Source organism: Camellia sinensis, chromosome 14 (genome assembly GCF_055761805.1).
Source record: "Camellia sinensis isolate YWXY chromosome 14, ASM5576180v1, whole genome shotgun sequence".
NCBI lineage: Eukaryota > Viridiplantae > Streptophyta > Magnoliopsida > Ericales > Theaceae > Camellia > Camellia sinensis.
In genome coordinates this window covers 31,407,503-31,423,462 of record NC_138974.1, presented here as the reverse complement: position 1 = coordinate 31,423,462, position 15,960 = coordinate 31,407,503, and the positions used below count along the sequence as shown (strand labels likewise).

At 36.2% G+C, this 15,960-nt stretch overlaps 2 protein-coding genes across 40 annotated transcripts; one reads left to right on the top strand and one right to left on the bottom strand.

Annotated features, from left to right (window-relative positions):
* Nucleotides 1-264: 264 nt before the first annotated feature.
* On the top strand, nt 265-1,586 carry IPT3 (isopentenyltransferase 3). Its single transcript, XM_028211638.2, has one exon. The coding sequence runs from the start codon at nt 406-408 to the stop codon at nt 1,399-1,401; it is 996 nt and encodes a 331-aa protein (XP_028067439.2). The 5' UTR covers nt 265-405; the 3' UTR covers nt 1,402-1,586.
* A 3,147-nt stretch (nt 1,587-4,733) lies between these two features.
* Nucleotides 4,734-14,901, bottom strand: LOC114270164 (Ubiquitin carboxyl-terminal hydrolase family protein). Of its 39 annotated transcripts, none has more exons than XM_028211606.2 (6): nt 13,269-14,885; nt 12,795-13,129; nt 11,369-11,453; nt 7,841-7,893; nt 7,063-7,153; nt 4,734-5,001 (listed from the first exon to the last, which is right to left on the bottom strand). In XM_028211606.2, the coding sequence occupies exon 1, from the start codon at nt 14,772-14,774 to the stop codon at nt 13,569-13,571; it is 1,206 nt and encodes a 401-aa protein (XP_028067407.2). In that variant the 5' UTR covers nt 14,775-14,885; the 3' UTR covers nt 4,734-5,001; nt 7,063-7,153; nt 7,841-7,893; nt 11,369-11,453; nt 12,795-13,129; nt 13,269-13,568. The 39 variants fall into 39 exon arrangements, with proteins under 39 accessions (XP_028067407.2, XP_028067392.2, XP_082761665.1 ...); XM_082905552.1 differs by lacking the exon at nt 4,734-5,001 and adding an exon at nt 11,874-11,986 and having other exon boundaries at nt 5,040-7,153; XM_028211591.2 differs by having other exon boundaries at nt 12,795-14,901.
* Between the last annotated feature and the right edge of the window lie 1,059 nt (nt 14,902-15,960).

Sequence of the window (15,960 nt, the reverse complement as noted above, 5' to 3'; positions counted from 1 at the left end):
AAACAAATTTTCTCAAAAAAAATTTTCAAAACTTGTTTAGTTTACAAATTTTTCAAACAAATCTCTCTCTCATACACATCAAATCAATCACTTTTTCTAAAACTCTCTCTCAAAATAATTTTTCAAAACATCTTTTGAAAAAAAACCAAACCAAACAAATTTTAATACTTTTTATCTCAAAACATATTTCTCAAATACAAACCAAACAAACTCTCAATTTCTTTCTCCATAAATACCTCAACTTCATCACTCTTATCTCCTCACGACTTGGGTATTCTCTTGAATCTGTTTCTCCTTTTTTTCCCAATCCAATCCACTTACTTAGACTAGTTAAATTTAATTTTTTATATTTTTATCATATTTACTCCTTTTAATTTATTTTTTTTTTTGGAAAAAAAACAAAATATGAAAATGTCTACGGTCATGAGCAAACAAATACGACCTTTGCTACACACCAACATCCCAACTAGTGGTGGTGGCGGCGGCGGCCACCTCAATACCCACCTCCTCCGCCCTCCGCCTCTTCAAAAAGAGAAGGTGGTGGTGGTGATGGGAGCCACCGGCACGGGGAAGTCGCGGCTTTCGATCGACCTTGCCACCCGTTTCCCGGCGGAGATAGTGAATTCCGACAAAATTCAAGCTTACGAGGGACTAAACATAGTGACAAACAAAATCACCCCCGAAGAACAGCGCGGAGTGCCCCACCACCTCCTAGGATTAGTAAATCCCAATGCGGATTTCTCGGCTTCGACTTTCTGCGACATGGCCTCGTTCGCCGTGAGATCGATATCGAGTCGCCGGAAGCTTCCAATCATTGTGGGAGGCTCGAATTCCTATATCGAAGCCCTAGTGGACGACGGAAGTCACGAGTTTCGATCGAGGTACGAATGTTGTTTTTTATGCGTCGATGTCTCGATTCCCGTGCTCCACTCGTTCGTGTCCAATCGAGTTGATTTGATGGTTGAGATGGGAATGGTGGAGGAGGTGAGAAGTTTTTTCGACTTATCTGGAAATTACTCAAATGGGATAAGGAGAGCTATCGGGGTTCCGGAGTTTGATCGATACTTCAGAATGGAAGGTTTTGTAAATGAACAAGTTCGTGTTCGGATGCTTCAAGAAGTGATAAGGGAGATCAAGGGTAATACTCGGAAGCTCGCGACTCGGCAACTCGACAAAATTTACCGCCTCCAAAATGTGAAGGGGTGGAAGTTGCACCGGCTCGACGCTACTGACGCCTTCCGAAAGCACGGCAAAGAGGCGGACGAGGCATGGGAGCACCTCGTGACGGGACCTAGCTCTGTAATTGTGAGCCGCTTCCTTCACAATCTTGACAATGCAGCTGCCCTTAGGCCATCGCCAATCACCACAATGACGGCGGTCATGACAGGTGCAAGTGTCTAGCTACTTAGATATTTTAGTCAAAAAGTCAATTGTCACATTACTCTCTTTACTTTCTTGCATATCTTTTCGTAAAAAATTACTAAAATAATATATTTCCCAACGAGGCTTCAGTTTTTTTTTTTTCTTTTTCCTTAAGTAATGCAAAAAGGATCCATATATATGTGATTTCGAGGCTTGTATTTAAATTTGTCTCTTATTCTCAAAAAATTTCTGTCCTTATTTCAGTACATTACAATGCTGTCAAAAAATGTTTCTTAGCTTCAAAACTTGCAGGATCACAATCAGAATGAATGTTATTTCTAGATTATAAATTGTGAATGTTTTTTGGAAGAGGTAGCATTATTGTTAAAATACATACCTGAATTTTGGGCGCAAAAACCTTTGAAAGCGCTATATCTTTCAAAGCACTTTTAATCATAAAAAATAATGCAAATGTCCAGACAATTTGAGATGATTCTATCCTACTCTGGTTTACTTCCTAATAGTACCCTCCACTTAAACCATTAAAATAATCTAATAGTAATGCGTGTAATAAGATTTTAAAAATAATTCTCCCCATTCAATTTCATTGGTATTTTGAAAAGATGGTAAAATGTTAATTTTTTTTAAAAAAAAATTGTAACTTTTTGACTTTTTTGGTGTAAAAAAATAAAAAGATGATATGATCAAAAAAGTCAAAAAACTAAAAGTTAGAATTTTTTACCAGCTTGTCAAAACGCCCCAATCCATATATGCTTTTTGAGAAATAAAAACAGTTGTAAATATATACCCACTGAAATTAGAAATACAGAGAAAGGTGAGAACTGAGTTCGGATAATGCTTTGTTTGATTTTTGTTTGACAGCCATAATTTTTTTATGAATTTTTTTTTTGTCAAACTAATTTTTACAAAAATTAGAGAGATATTTCAAAAAGCAAACCAAACAATGCTAAATTTGTGGGTTACTTTCACTTAGTTGCCATTGTCATTGTCATTTTTGTCATGATAAAAGTTCAAATCAAACACACTTGGTGCTCAAAACTATACCCATATGACTATTTCTGTTTTATTCATTTTTAATTTTATTTTTAAAGTTTCAATTGGTCCAAACAAAATCTTTTTTTAATTTTTTCTGTTTTATTTCTTTTCTTTTTTAATTTCATTTTTAAATTGTTTGGAGTACACTTGAAAATTCACCAATAAATGAACAAAAGTGCTACAATTATCATGTCAAATAAAAAAAATTATACATCAAAGTAACATTTATTCAAACAAAATTACTAACACATCATCCACATCCTTTTAATTGAATATTTTGTATAAAGTTTATATAAGAATAACAATTTTCCAATAATATAGTGCTGTGAACATTTGGTGGAGACCTTATCTTTATGGGTGCATTTGATTAGACGGACTGGATAAAGAGGGATTAGAATCGTGAGACTGTGAATCCCCCGGATTATTTGGTTGGATTAGATGTGTATCCCGTGTTTGTTTTTTCATGAGATTGGACTGGATAGGATAAATGAGCAAAAGATTATTTTATCATTTTTTAATTGTTTACTAAGTAATAGCAATATTAAACATATCTTTAATATTTTAATTATTTTTAGCTAGATTAAATAAAAATTTATTTTATTTTACTTTCTACACAATTAAATAAATTTATTTTTAAAAATAAAATAAATAAAATATCAATAAAAAATATATGTTATTTTTTTAATTAAAATTTTAAATAAATTTATTTTCAAAAATAATAATTAAATAATAAAATTAAATAAAAACATCTATTAAAATTTAAATAATGAAATTAAATAAAATATAAACAAAATTTTAAAATAAAACATCAATAAAATATTTATAAAAAATTATTTTAAAAAATTAAATAAATAAAATATCAATAAAAAATTAAATAAAATTATTTTATTTTTAAATTGAGACATTTAAATTTTATTAAATTTTACTAAATATAATACATAATTAAATAGAAAGGGTCAAAATAGTCAATTCACAACCTAATCCCAACAGTGAATTATCCCATGGAAATAATCCTACTCCCCTAGGATACAATAGTCCCTTATATGACGGATATAGAGTCTGACCAGACTCCATGTCCGGCGGACAAAAAAAAAAAAATAAACGCTAGATAAAAACCTTCTATTTAGGCCTCGTTTGGCAAGAGGCTATTTTAGCCAATTAGCCAAAAAGTTACTAAATTAGCCAAAAAGCCAACAACCCATACCAAAAAGTCAAAGATTCTCTTTTCTCTCTACTTTTTGCACATATTTTCGTAATTAGCCAAAAAGTCATCCCAAACATACAAATTTTTTTTACTTATCTTTTTAGCCAAATAGCCAAAAAGTTACTAAATTAGCCTGTTCCCAAACGAGACCTAAGTCTCTTCCTACTCCCCCAATCAAACACACCGCATGGGAAAAAATCCTATCGTGGTACTGCTAAGGAAAGAAAGAAAGAAAGAAAAAACAAAGGTTTGGAAATATGGGATGAACAATGACTTGACGTGGCTGAGTGAAAGCAACAAATTAGTCAATTATTTTTTTCGGCAAAACAAAGATAAGTTTGGAATAAACTCATATCAATCAAATCGCTATCTTTGGCTTTTGAAAATCAATCCATAAAAATTCTAATCAAACCTATTGTAGTGTTGTGTAAAATGACCATAACATTGGACAATACTCTAACCGTACATGAATTTAGATTTAGATCCACCAGATGTGATATATATCATTCCCCAAATTGATAACCTTTTCCTCTTTCTTGGTGGCCAAAGTTTTGTTAATCTTTCCCAGGTGGTGACCCATCATTTCCAGTTAGGTGACTTTTACACCAAGGATCATGTCTCTTACTGGTAGCCGCTCTCGGTGTCCCATCATTTCTAGCTAGGTGACTTTGCAGAGCCCCCGCGGGGGTCCCCAGTGGCCCGTCATTTCTAACTAGGTGGCTTCACGAATTATGTCTACAGGTAGCAACCCTCCTTAGGGCACCCCACAATGACTCACTCCATGAACTCATTTGGCTTGGATTGGAAGGAGAAGGTGTCGAAAATGTTTATCTTATGTTAACCAATGCAAGATCGTAGCAGACAAGGTGCTCACAACGCTTATATTCTAATGACTAAACTATGACTTAAGCAATGTGGGAGAATTGTTGGATCATAACATTTTAACAGATGTTAAAAAAAACAGATATAATCCAAACAAGGGAAGGAAGGGGTAACCAAGGGCATAATGATATGAGGCCTAGAGTCATATAGGAAAGGCCTAGACAAGTAATCACGGTCTCAAGATGGCTAAGCCTTAACATCGATAGCACAGGTTTAATGGGCATGAATCTTGCAGCCACAGGACACCAAGAATGTCACTAAGATATCACATGACCAAATGGACAAGGGTTTTTAAAAGTTCTCAATACAACATACAATAAAAAGAACAATAAAATATATAAACATTCAAATTTGGGACTTATGAAAAGAATTTTAATTTTTTATTTATTTTTTATTTTTTTATCACCCATCAAGTTACTAATCCACGTTCGGTTTCTTGGCCTTGCCAAGACTTGAGCAAAATCTTGTCTTCTCCTCACTTTCATTTTTCTGTAGATCTATTATAAACAAAATAAATAGACATCATCAACCCATCTTCTATACAAATATTTAGTTCGTTGATCAGAATTTAAGATAGAATAGTATGTTCCCTATAATTCAATATATTGAAGTTCGGTACAGAAAGAAGATAAGCATGATTCAAAATTACAAAACTAGATGTAGCCGATTAAACTTTTTCTTTAATTACCAGAGAGAAAATGTAACTTTTAAACCCACAATCGCCCTCCACACTCGTAAGTGACACTGCATGATTCGGTAACTATAACAGTGTAATTGTGCACTGGCTTGGCAAGGGAAGGGGGCAACTGATCCAGAACACCACAGACACACTCAGCATCCACCTCCTTCACCCAATGACAGCAATCCTGTTGTACGGGTGATTCTTGATATCTGTATTCGTGCATGTGCGCGTGTCTGTGTCTGTGTCCACGTTTGTGCCTGTGTCCGTGGTCGTGCCCGTGTTCCTGTCTGTGTTCGCGCTCGGGTCCATGTCTATGCCTGTTTCCATGGTTTCGGCCATCATCATCAGGCAAGGGAGGTGAAGACGGTGGTGAAGGAGGGGGCAAGGACATGTGCGGCAGCATTGCACAAGCACGGTTCACCAATGCAAACTGTGTGATGCAAAGTGGAGGAGGCAAAGGCATATCGCACTTTGTCTTGAGGATAAGTGCCAGGAACACCAATAAGAATGTTAATTTAAGAATCTTGGTTGCATCCATGCTCATAACTCCTTTTGCTAATGGGCAGCGAAGGAATGTAGTTATGAAGTAATCCTCGATTCTATCTATACTAAAGCAAATCATGTACTTCTCATTTCCTTAATTTAGGTTTTCTGGTGGGTTGATTAGATAAAAGAGAACAGCAAAGAAAGTGCATTGGTATGGTTGTTGACAAAAAGGAGAAGTTTAGGTTCTGAATAGTTTAGCTTCATTCATTTTGTGTTGAGGTGCTGCTTTTGTGCCCAAGAATTAAATAGAAGGGCAAATGTAATATGCAGTTTCATAAAATGATTATGTGCCATCAGCCCCAATGCCCCATAACAACTGAGAAATCAATCTATAAAGTGTATGCAATTCAAATAGAAAAACTACACACAAATTTTATCCATAAATGATGCGGTAGATTAGGATTTTATATAACTTTAAAACAAAAGCGAGCTTCTAAATGTCACTGTTACATCATTCTCATTAGGAATTACGCGTAAACTATGTTTGGATCTCAGAGTTGTTGAGGGGGAAAGGAAAATAAAAAGAGAATAAAATACTTGTACTTGCTTTTTATTTATTTATAATAATAAAATAAAGGCTTAGCTTCTCTCCCTTCATTTTATTTTCCTATCTTTCTCCCTGTCCTTTTTCTTTCCTTTCACAAATACAAGAACCAAACAAAGCACAGAATAATTATTTTTTTTAGAATTTCCCATAATATAAATGGTCAGCAATAGCAATATTTTAAATACAAACAACTCAGTATTTTAAATTTAAAAAAAATCAACATTATCAAAACTACATTTTAATAAAGTCATCAATAACAATAATGGAATTATCGCATGAACTTTTTTTGTTATTAGCGAACAAAAATATTTTCACTAATATGAAATATATGAGCACCGTCAAGGGGGAGAAAAAAAAAAAGGACGTCAAAGGAGATTCCATTTTTTCCCCAAGTGAAACTTTGAAAAACCAAATGAATTGTAAATATTCAATTGAAACACTATGCACATGTATCCACATCGAAGGTTTGTCTAAAGGCCTGATGCGGCAGTTACAGTCTTCATATACAGAAAGGAGAAAGGACAGTCTTACTACTTTCATTCATAGGATTGAGGATTTCTTCTTCTTCTTTTTTAAAGGGTGAAGGGGTTCGACTATACAAACAGATATGTTCACATAGCATACTCCGAATTGCAAGCATGAGCATCTTGATGCACAATTTAGATCAAGATTTGCAAATTATTCAACAAAAGACCTAACAAGAATGAAATTTGCACAAAAAAAGATTGGCAAATGGATGAACCAAGCAAATCAAAAGAACCAAAGTGTATTCAACATATTTACCAGAATCTGAAGCCATCAAAGCAGTATCACAATCACCACCAATCCTTTGAAATGATTATCTTCCCAAAGACAGCTCTCCAAATACATAAAGCTTCCTTGTCCACAAATTAAACCATCAAAACAATTCAAAATTTTGTAGATATCACAAATATACAGATAAGACATGTAACCCTACAAAAACATATTTATGGTGATAAGCTGAAGTGACACACACTAGTAAAGCATACTGAAAAATTTTAGAAGGAACTTGGTTACCTGCCAGAACATAAGAAATTCAGCATAAAGATGTAGGCTAAAAGAAGTAAATGGGGCTTTCATGTGTATTTTTGAAACTACAAGTAATCTCCAGATAAAATCATTGATTTTTACAATGCAATTAGTTATCAAAATAACTTGGAAGACAGGGTTATATCGACATCTCACCAATATGCACTGATGCAGATGCTTTTAGTATCCTAATGGTCAATAAGCAAGAAATTAAATTAAAACCAGTCAGAGAACTGGATTCTGGCATCAGAATTAACTACAGGAAAGATGGTCACTGAAGAAAGTAATTGTAAATAACTATCAAAGATGAAAAACATGCCATAGATCTAAAAGGGTACCACAATGTGCATTATACATTTCTGTTTCTCAATTCAAACAACAAAAATGTTAAATATATAATGCGTGATTTTTGCATATATTTTCAAAGGTACACTAATTAAATGACACTTGGGAACTAATTAAAATTCAAACTAGAAACAACTTTTAGTTTAAATAGGAAGATTTTATATACCGTTACTTTGCTTGCTTCCTCAAGGCTACCATGATGTGCCCACTACCTTCATCCTACAAGCATAATTCATAAAGAATTAAAATAATAATAGCAATCTAAATGCAGTAGCTCCAATGTCCTTTTTCTTTTTTGTGTTCCTATTTTTTATGTTCCTACTTTACATTTAAAATTGATGTCATGAAAATTTAAAACATAAATATCTGTATTCCAATAGAAAATACACCATGGTACTATTAATTATTAAAAATGAACAATAATGCAGACCTAAAGATATATCTGGGCAATGAACAATAATGCAGACCTTGAAAAAAGTCTGGGCAATGAAAAGCATTCACCTCCATGATTATTAACCAATTTAGAACCTTCCTGAAGATATATCTGCAGTGGCTTTTATGATGTTAGGGAATTTACTGATAACCTGGTAAATAATTTCATTCATTGTTGTGGCAATGCTATAAAGCAATATCATATACAGGTTTTTTTCAGTGGGGCAATAACACAATAAAAACCGGCTTGCAAGGATAGGATGCCCAGGAGACTTGTGTCCACATGGCTAAGACCTTTGTTAACCAATGTGGGATTGTTACAAAAAACGTGTGAGCGTATATTTACATGGTTAAACTCTGACTTTAGCAACGTGGGACAATTGTTAGATCATAACATACGAACAGATGTAATCCAAACTGGGAAGGACAGGGCGACCAGGGGCATGATGGTATGAGCCCTACCTGTTTGGGATTCATATATTAGAGGTCTAGAGAGGTCCATAAACAAGAGAATCCATAGGTACCATCTCAAGATGGCTAAGCCATAACGCAGGTAACACAGGTTTAATGGGCATGAGTCTTGCAGCCGCAGAACATAGGGAATTTGTCACATTGATATCACATGACCAGTGGACAAAGGTTTAAAGTTCTCAATACCAAGCATGCAATAAAAAGAGCCATACACTATAAAAAAATAAAAAATAAAATTTCAAATTTGGCACTAATGAAAAGAACGTTAAAAATTATTTTCTCACCCATCAAGTTGCCAATCCACCTTCTGTAATTGTATTGTAAACAAACTAAATAGACATCAAGTTATTTTCTATACAAATATTTAGTCCATTGATTGATATTAAGATAGGTAGTATCATATGTTCCCAGCGACACAGCTTCCATATACTCCAAACAGTCATACTAACTGATCGAAATATTACATAATTCAAACTTACAAAGCTAGATGTAGTTAATCAAACTTTTTCTTTAATTACCAGAGAGAAAATGTAACATTTAAACACTCAATCGTCCTGCACACTGGAAAGTGACACTGCATGATTTGTCAACTGTAACAGTGTAATTGTGTAACGGCTTGGAAAGGAAAGGAGGCAAGCGAACCAGAATACCACAGACACACTCGGTGTCCACCTCCTTCAGCAACTGACAGCATTCCTGTTCTACGGGTGATTCTTGGTATCTATGCCCGTGCCCATGCCCGTGTGCATGCCTATGCCTATGTTTGTTTCCATGGACTCGATCATCATCATCAGGTGGGCAAGGTGAAGGTGGCAAGGGAGGTGAAGGTGGTGAAGGTGGTGAAGGCGGTGAGGGAGGTAAAGGTGGACAAGGCGGCAACGGAGGTGAAGGTGGTGAGGGAGGTGAAGGCGGCAACGGAGGTGAGGGAGGTGAAGGTGGTGAGGGAGGTAAAGGAGGTGAGGGCGGTGGTGAAGGCGGTGGGGAAGGAGGTGAGGGAGGGGGTAGTGGCATATATGGCAGCATTGCACAAGCATGGTTCACCAGTGCAAACTGTGAAGCACAGAGTGGAGAAGCATAAGGTGGAAACATATATGACTGGCACTTCGTCTTCAGATTAAGTACCAGGAACACCAAGAAGAATGTTAATTTTAGAATCTTGGTTGGATCCATGATCATAACTTCCTTTTGCTAATATGCAGCAAAGGAGTGTAGTTATGAAGTACTCCTAGATTCTATTTATACTAAAGTAAATCATGTACTTCTCATTTCCTTAATTTAGGTTTTCTAGTGGGTTCATTAACTAAAAGAAAATAGCAAAGAAAGTGCATTGGTATGGTTGTTGATGTAAAAGAGAAATCGGGTTCTAAATAGTTTAGAGAGCCTCATTCATTTTGTGTGAGGAGTGTTTTTGTGCTCGAGAATTATATGCCCCCAAAAAAAGGAGCTGAAATGCCAAATTTGCTGCAGCTCACATAATAAAAAATAAAATAAATATAGAATGGTTAGAAAGGTAAATGAATATGTAGTTTGTTAAATGATTATGTGCCATCGGCCAGCCCCAATACCCCATGACAACTGAGAAATATAAATATGAAGCGTAATAGTAATACTATATACAAATAGAAAAACTATACCAAAAATGTATTCATAACTGATGTCATAGATTCGGTTCTCTAACTTTAAAACAAACGCCTCATCAAGCAAACTTCTAATTTTAAGAATGTCACTAGCATATCATATTTGTTAGAAATTATACACCACTATGTTTGGATTTCGGAAAGGAAAAGAAAAGGAGAATGAAATTACTTGCCCTTTCTTTTCTTTTCTTTTTTTCTTTTAAATAAGTAATCAAGAAAGAAAATGTTTAGATCGCTCAATTCATTTTAATTTTCCTATCTTCTCCACATTCTTCTTCTTTCCTTTTACAAATCCAAGAACCAAACAAAGCACAAAATAAATATTTTATGGGGAAATTACACAAATAACCCATGGTTTTGTCTAATCACAAATTAAACCTTGAATTTTTAATTTTTTTCAACTAAAACCCTGCACTTTATAAACTATATCTATGTCAACACTCTGTCCATTTCTGTCTAGGTGTCTAACAGAGCGAAAAAATGCATAGGACACATGGCACCCATTACGCTTCTCTCTCCCCTTTTTCTTCCTCTCATTCTGACTCTTCTCTCTACTTTTCTCTCTTCAACTCTCTTTCTCTTTACAGACCCAGCTCTGGTTTTGACACTGCCCACTGCCTCACACTACCATAGGCACTCCACCACTGTCGCTGTTACCCATTTTTAAAGAAGAAAGTTAAAATGAAAAATATTTTTTTTACTAACAAAGAGAAATATTTTACTAACATGAAAAATATGAGCATTGTCAGAGGAGATTCCATATTTTTCCTAAAGTAAGTGAAACTTTTAAAAACCAAATGAATTGTAAACATTTAATTGAAATACAAAGCACATGTAACCACTTTGGAGGTTGGTCTAAAGGCCTGATGCAGCAGTTACAGTCTTCATATATAGAAAGGAGAAAAGACAATATTACTACTTTCGTTCATAGGATCAAAGATTTCTTCTTCTTTTTTTAAAATGGAGGACGGGTTTGACTATACAACCTGATATGTTCACAAAGCATATTCTGAATTACAAGCATGAACGACATCACAATTTAGAACAAAATTTGCAATAAAAGACCTAACAAGAATGAAATTTGCACATAAAAATATTGGCAAATGGATTAACCAAGCAAATCAATAGAAACAAGGTCTATTCCACATATTTACCAGAATCTGAAGCCATCAAGGCAGTATCACAGTCACCACCACTCTATTGAAACGACCATCTTCCCAAATTCAATTTTCTTCAGCTCTACAAATACATAAAGCTTATTTGTCTACAAATTGAGCCACCATAACAATTCAAAAATTTATTAATATCACAAATATATAGATAAGCCATGTAACCCATAAAACATATTTATGGTGATAAGCTAATGCAGACACTTCATGACAATAAAAGTTGGGTTTTAGGAACTTGCACACAGTTGATACACAAAACTCTCAGTTAATGACCATTAAATCAGAGTTCATCAAATGGTGTCCTACCAGCAATGAGGTCAAAGCTTTGCTTGCGCAAATAAATACGTATTTGTATTGATTGATGTGCCTTGATTTTGTTTTTTGGTAAGAAGAAAAAGAAAAGGATGACATCAATGATTTCATCATCAATGCATAGATAATTAGTCATGTAAGCACATTGTAGATGATATAATATAGAAGCAAATCTTACAACTACGGAGATTGGAGAGATTCAGTTTGCTAATAATCTGAAAATCTCTCCTGTTCACTAGTACAGCATACTGAAAAAGCTTAGAAGGAACGTGGCTGCTTGAACTTAGTTTCCTGTCAGAACATAAGAAGTTCAGCATAGAGATGTAGGCTAAAGGAAGTAAATGGGGCTTTCAAAAATAACTTGGAAGGCAGGGTTATATCTACATGTTGCTGAGTGATGATGCAGAGTGTTGATGCAGATGAGTTTAGTATCCAAATGGTCACCACAGCAAGCATTTGTAAATGGTAATCAATGATGAAAAACATGCCATAGATTTAAAAGGAACCACAATGTGCATTATACATTTTTGTTTCTCCATTGAAACAACAAAAGAAATATATATTGCATGATTTTTGCATATATTTTCAAATGTATACTAAACCAAATGTATACTAATCAAATAACATTTGGGAACTAATTGAAATTAAAATTTGAAGCAACTTTTAGTTTAAACATGAAAATTTTTGTAAACCGTTACTTCGCTTGCTTCCTCAAGGCTACTATGATATGGCCACTACCTTCAACCAACAAGCAGAATTCACAAAGAATTAAAATAGTAACACAAATATAAATACAATAGCTCCATTGCCCCTTTTTCTAATCTTCCTACCATACATTTAACATTGAGGCCATGAAAGTTTAAAAACATACACAACGTACATATATATCCGTACTCCAATAGAAAATACACCATGGTATTAAAAATCAAGAATAATGTAGACCTAAAACAGAACCAAACAATGGAACAGCCTTGAAAAAAGCTTCGGCAATGAAAAGGATTCACATGGAGATATTAAAAATCATGAATAATGTAGACCTAAAACAGAACCAAACAATGGAATAACCTTGAAAAAAGTTTTGGCTATGAAAAGGATTCACCTCCATGAGAATTTACTGATAATCAGTAAATAAATTCATTCATTGCTGTGGCAGAGCAACAAAGCAAAATCATCGACAGGCTTTTCGCAGTGGGCAATAACTTCAGTTTTGTCTCATATCAAGCCAGAGTAGATTCTCATTCATCAAAACTTTGCATTTGCATTGAACTATTTTCAAACATGAATAGAAGGAAAGACCATATTGAGTTGTTTCTCACCATCGTCTTTTCATGTATTGGCTATGTACTTCATAGTTTTGCATTGCCAAATGCCATAATTATTGATTCTTTCTTCCTGACATTCCTTTATGGTCTCAATTTTTCTCTAGGCAGATATCTACAACATTACAAGATCATGGAAAATCCCAACATCGGATTTTATTGAAGTGAAATTGACAATGGGGCACATGATGAAATTGTTGTAGGAGGATATGAAAGGAAAATTGTTGTATGGGGAATATTGGCAGAACATATACCTGCAATTGTTAACAGCTATGATGGGCAAAGCCTCTTGTTGTGCACGCCAAAATATATTAAGTCATTTGTATGTATCAAGCACAAATTTATCCATACACAAAATTACTTGGAGGCTTCCAACACGTAACACGGAAACCTTGATTGCTCCATTCCCAAATGATGAAGCTATCGCACAAAAATGTCTTCCAAACAACAAAAGGCAACCACCCTTGATAGCAGTTTCACCAATATATAAGATCCAGCTGCTTTCATCAACCATCTAAATCTTCAAACTTTTGCAATTGTTCCCCGCATTCGGACTAGTGTCGTTCACTATTTCCCATTGCCATCATTTCTATATCTTTATGAACTGCTTCCCTCTGCAACCTCAGCTGCTCAACTCTCTCCCTGCGTCCCTCATCCAACAACTCAACAAATTTGTCTGTTATTTCAAGAATCGGATCCCGGTCAATCAATTCATCATCCTTGTACGCCTCCCTCAGCACTGCAGTCTTTATCCCACCTTTCAAAGACATGTAAAATATCCCCGAATGCCTTGTGAACACGCTTGAGAATGCATTTGAAAACCTATACTCTTCATTAAACTTTCCCAAAATCGGCACTGGGATCCTCTTGAAAAGAGAAAGCGAAAGCAACTCATGAAAAACCCCAACAGTCCTCTTCTCCATTTCTCGCGATGATGGGTCCAATTGGGATGCATTGTCATAGGGCGAAATGTATGGAAGTTCCATCCAATCCCTAACCCATTCCCTCATTTCCTTCCTAAGAAAGAACCCGGGGGGAAGCTTAACATAAAAAGATGGCCTAATCCTTATCCCCGTCAACCTCGACTCCTCATCTGCCCTTTGCTCTATTGCTGACTTCGCAAACTTGGAATCCCATGAAACCAGTTCAAGAAATGATTTTTCCTCTCCTGGATGCTCAACTAGCCTAAAATATTCAGGGTATTTTGGCACCAAACTGACCATAAAATCATTGGGAAACCCAAATTCCCTCTTGACATGTACCAATTTTTCTGCACTAACCACGTTATTCTTCGACATCATTAACAATTTACACAATTTCGCAACAATTAATGGCTCGTTTTCAGTCCTAATTCTCTTTTCTTCTTCTAAAAATCGCTGCAGCCTATCGCTAGCACGAATAAAAGGGACAGGCTCTGATTTGGGTCTGATTCGATCGAGATAGGTATCGAAGAGACCGGGGTTTCGGGCAAGAAAGGTCTTGATTGTGATCGGAAGACGCAGTCTTGGACGACGTTTCTCTAAGTAACGAAGTGGGATAACTTGACCTTGCTCGTTTAGTACCTCTTTGACGACTCTTGCACAGAGTCTCCATTGTTTATCGTTTTCAATGGCTTGGTCTAGCTTGATGTCTTTACGCCAAGCTACTTTGAGGCTCGAAACTGAAGATATGAACTGAGACAAAACCCTAAACCTAGATTGTGAAGTGGATCGTCCGAAACAGTTCAAGTAATAAGACATGGTATGAGTGCTGAATTGCATACCTGAGACTGAGTGAATTGTGAACTGAACCAGCAGCGTTTGGATCTTGACAATGTTTATTGACTGTTGGAAACTCGGGTTTAGGGTTTTACTGGCGGGGAAGTATGAATATTAATAAGCGGCCGTGCGGGGGTGATTTCCGCACTATGAATAAGGGTTGAACTTCGTGGATGAACAGTAGACTTTGGAAATTGAAGATCTGCACAGGATAACAAACGGTGAGGCTGCCCGACCGGGGTTTGGTCGGAAACCCCTCCGATGGTAAAGTTAGGGACTCAGGGAGAGGAAAAAGAGAGGAGAGGATACAAAGAGTGTATGTGTTAAGTGTGTGTGGATTTCGGATCCCTTGAGAGTGAATAGTGTTCACCTTTTATAGGAGAAGGTTGTTTGTCGTTCAAGTCCTTCTCTCTCCGCCATCTGTCCAACGTGTCTTATTCGTGGTCGTCTCCTATTGGAGGAGGACGACCACTCCGCCTGACACTCGGGTGCAGGTCTGTTTTGTTTGTCTCATTAGCGGACATCTCTCATTGGAAGAGGACGACCACTCTGCCTGCCATTCAGACGCAGGTCTGTCATACATGCTCCTTGTCCCTCTGCACCTCCATGTCTCCACGTTATGTTCATACAGAGGGAGAGGAGCAGAGTTGTTTGTCTCTAGTAGACCCAAGAAAGATCTTCAGTGAATTGGCCTTCTCTAAGTTGGTCTGCTCTACAACGGTTGTCCAACCAGCAGGTCCAACATGTTGCTCAACCCACTTCGGAGTGGTTCTGTCCATCCAGAAGGTCCACCATGTTGCTCGGCCCACTTTGGAGTGACGCTCGTACATTGGGCCGAACTCCTATGATTGCCTTACTTCGGAGCAAGTGTTGGCCATAGGGCCGAGGTCCGACCTAGCTCTACCTTGGAGTGAGTATTGCATTGGGCCTAGCACCAAGACTTGATTAATTTTCACCCACTTCATTTGCCCCCTGGCTTGCGCTTACGTTAGACGAAGCGGAAGCCAATTCTGTCACCAACTTCGAAGTTTGGGTGATCACAACTTAATTTGAGCTCCATGAGCTGGATTAAAAATTATTGTTCGGTCCAACTTTTGCGTCTGCCCAATGTTTCGTAGCTCAATTGTGCCCCCAAACTAAATGTGTGTCTTCACTAGCCTTGTAATTGTCTGGCCTGGTGCTCTTTCAA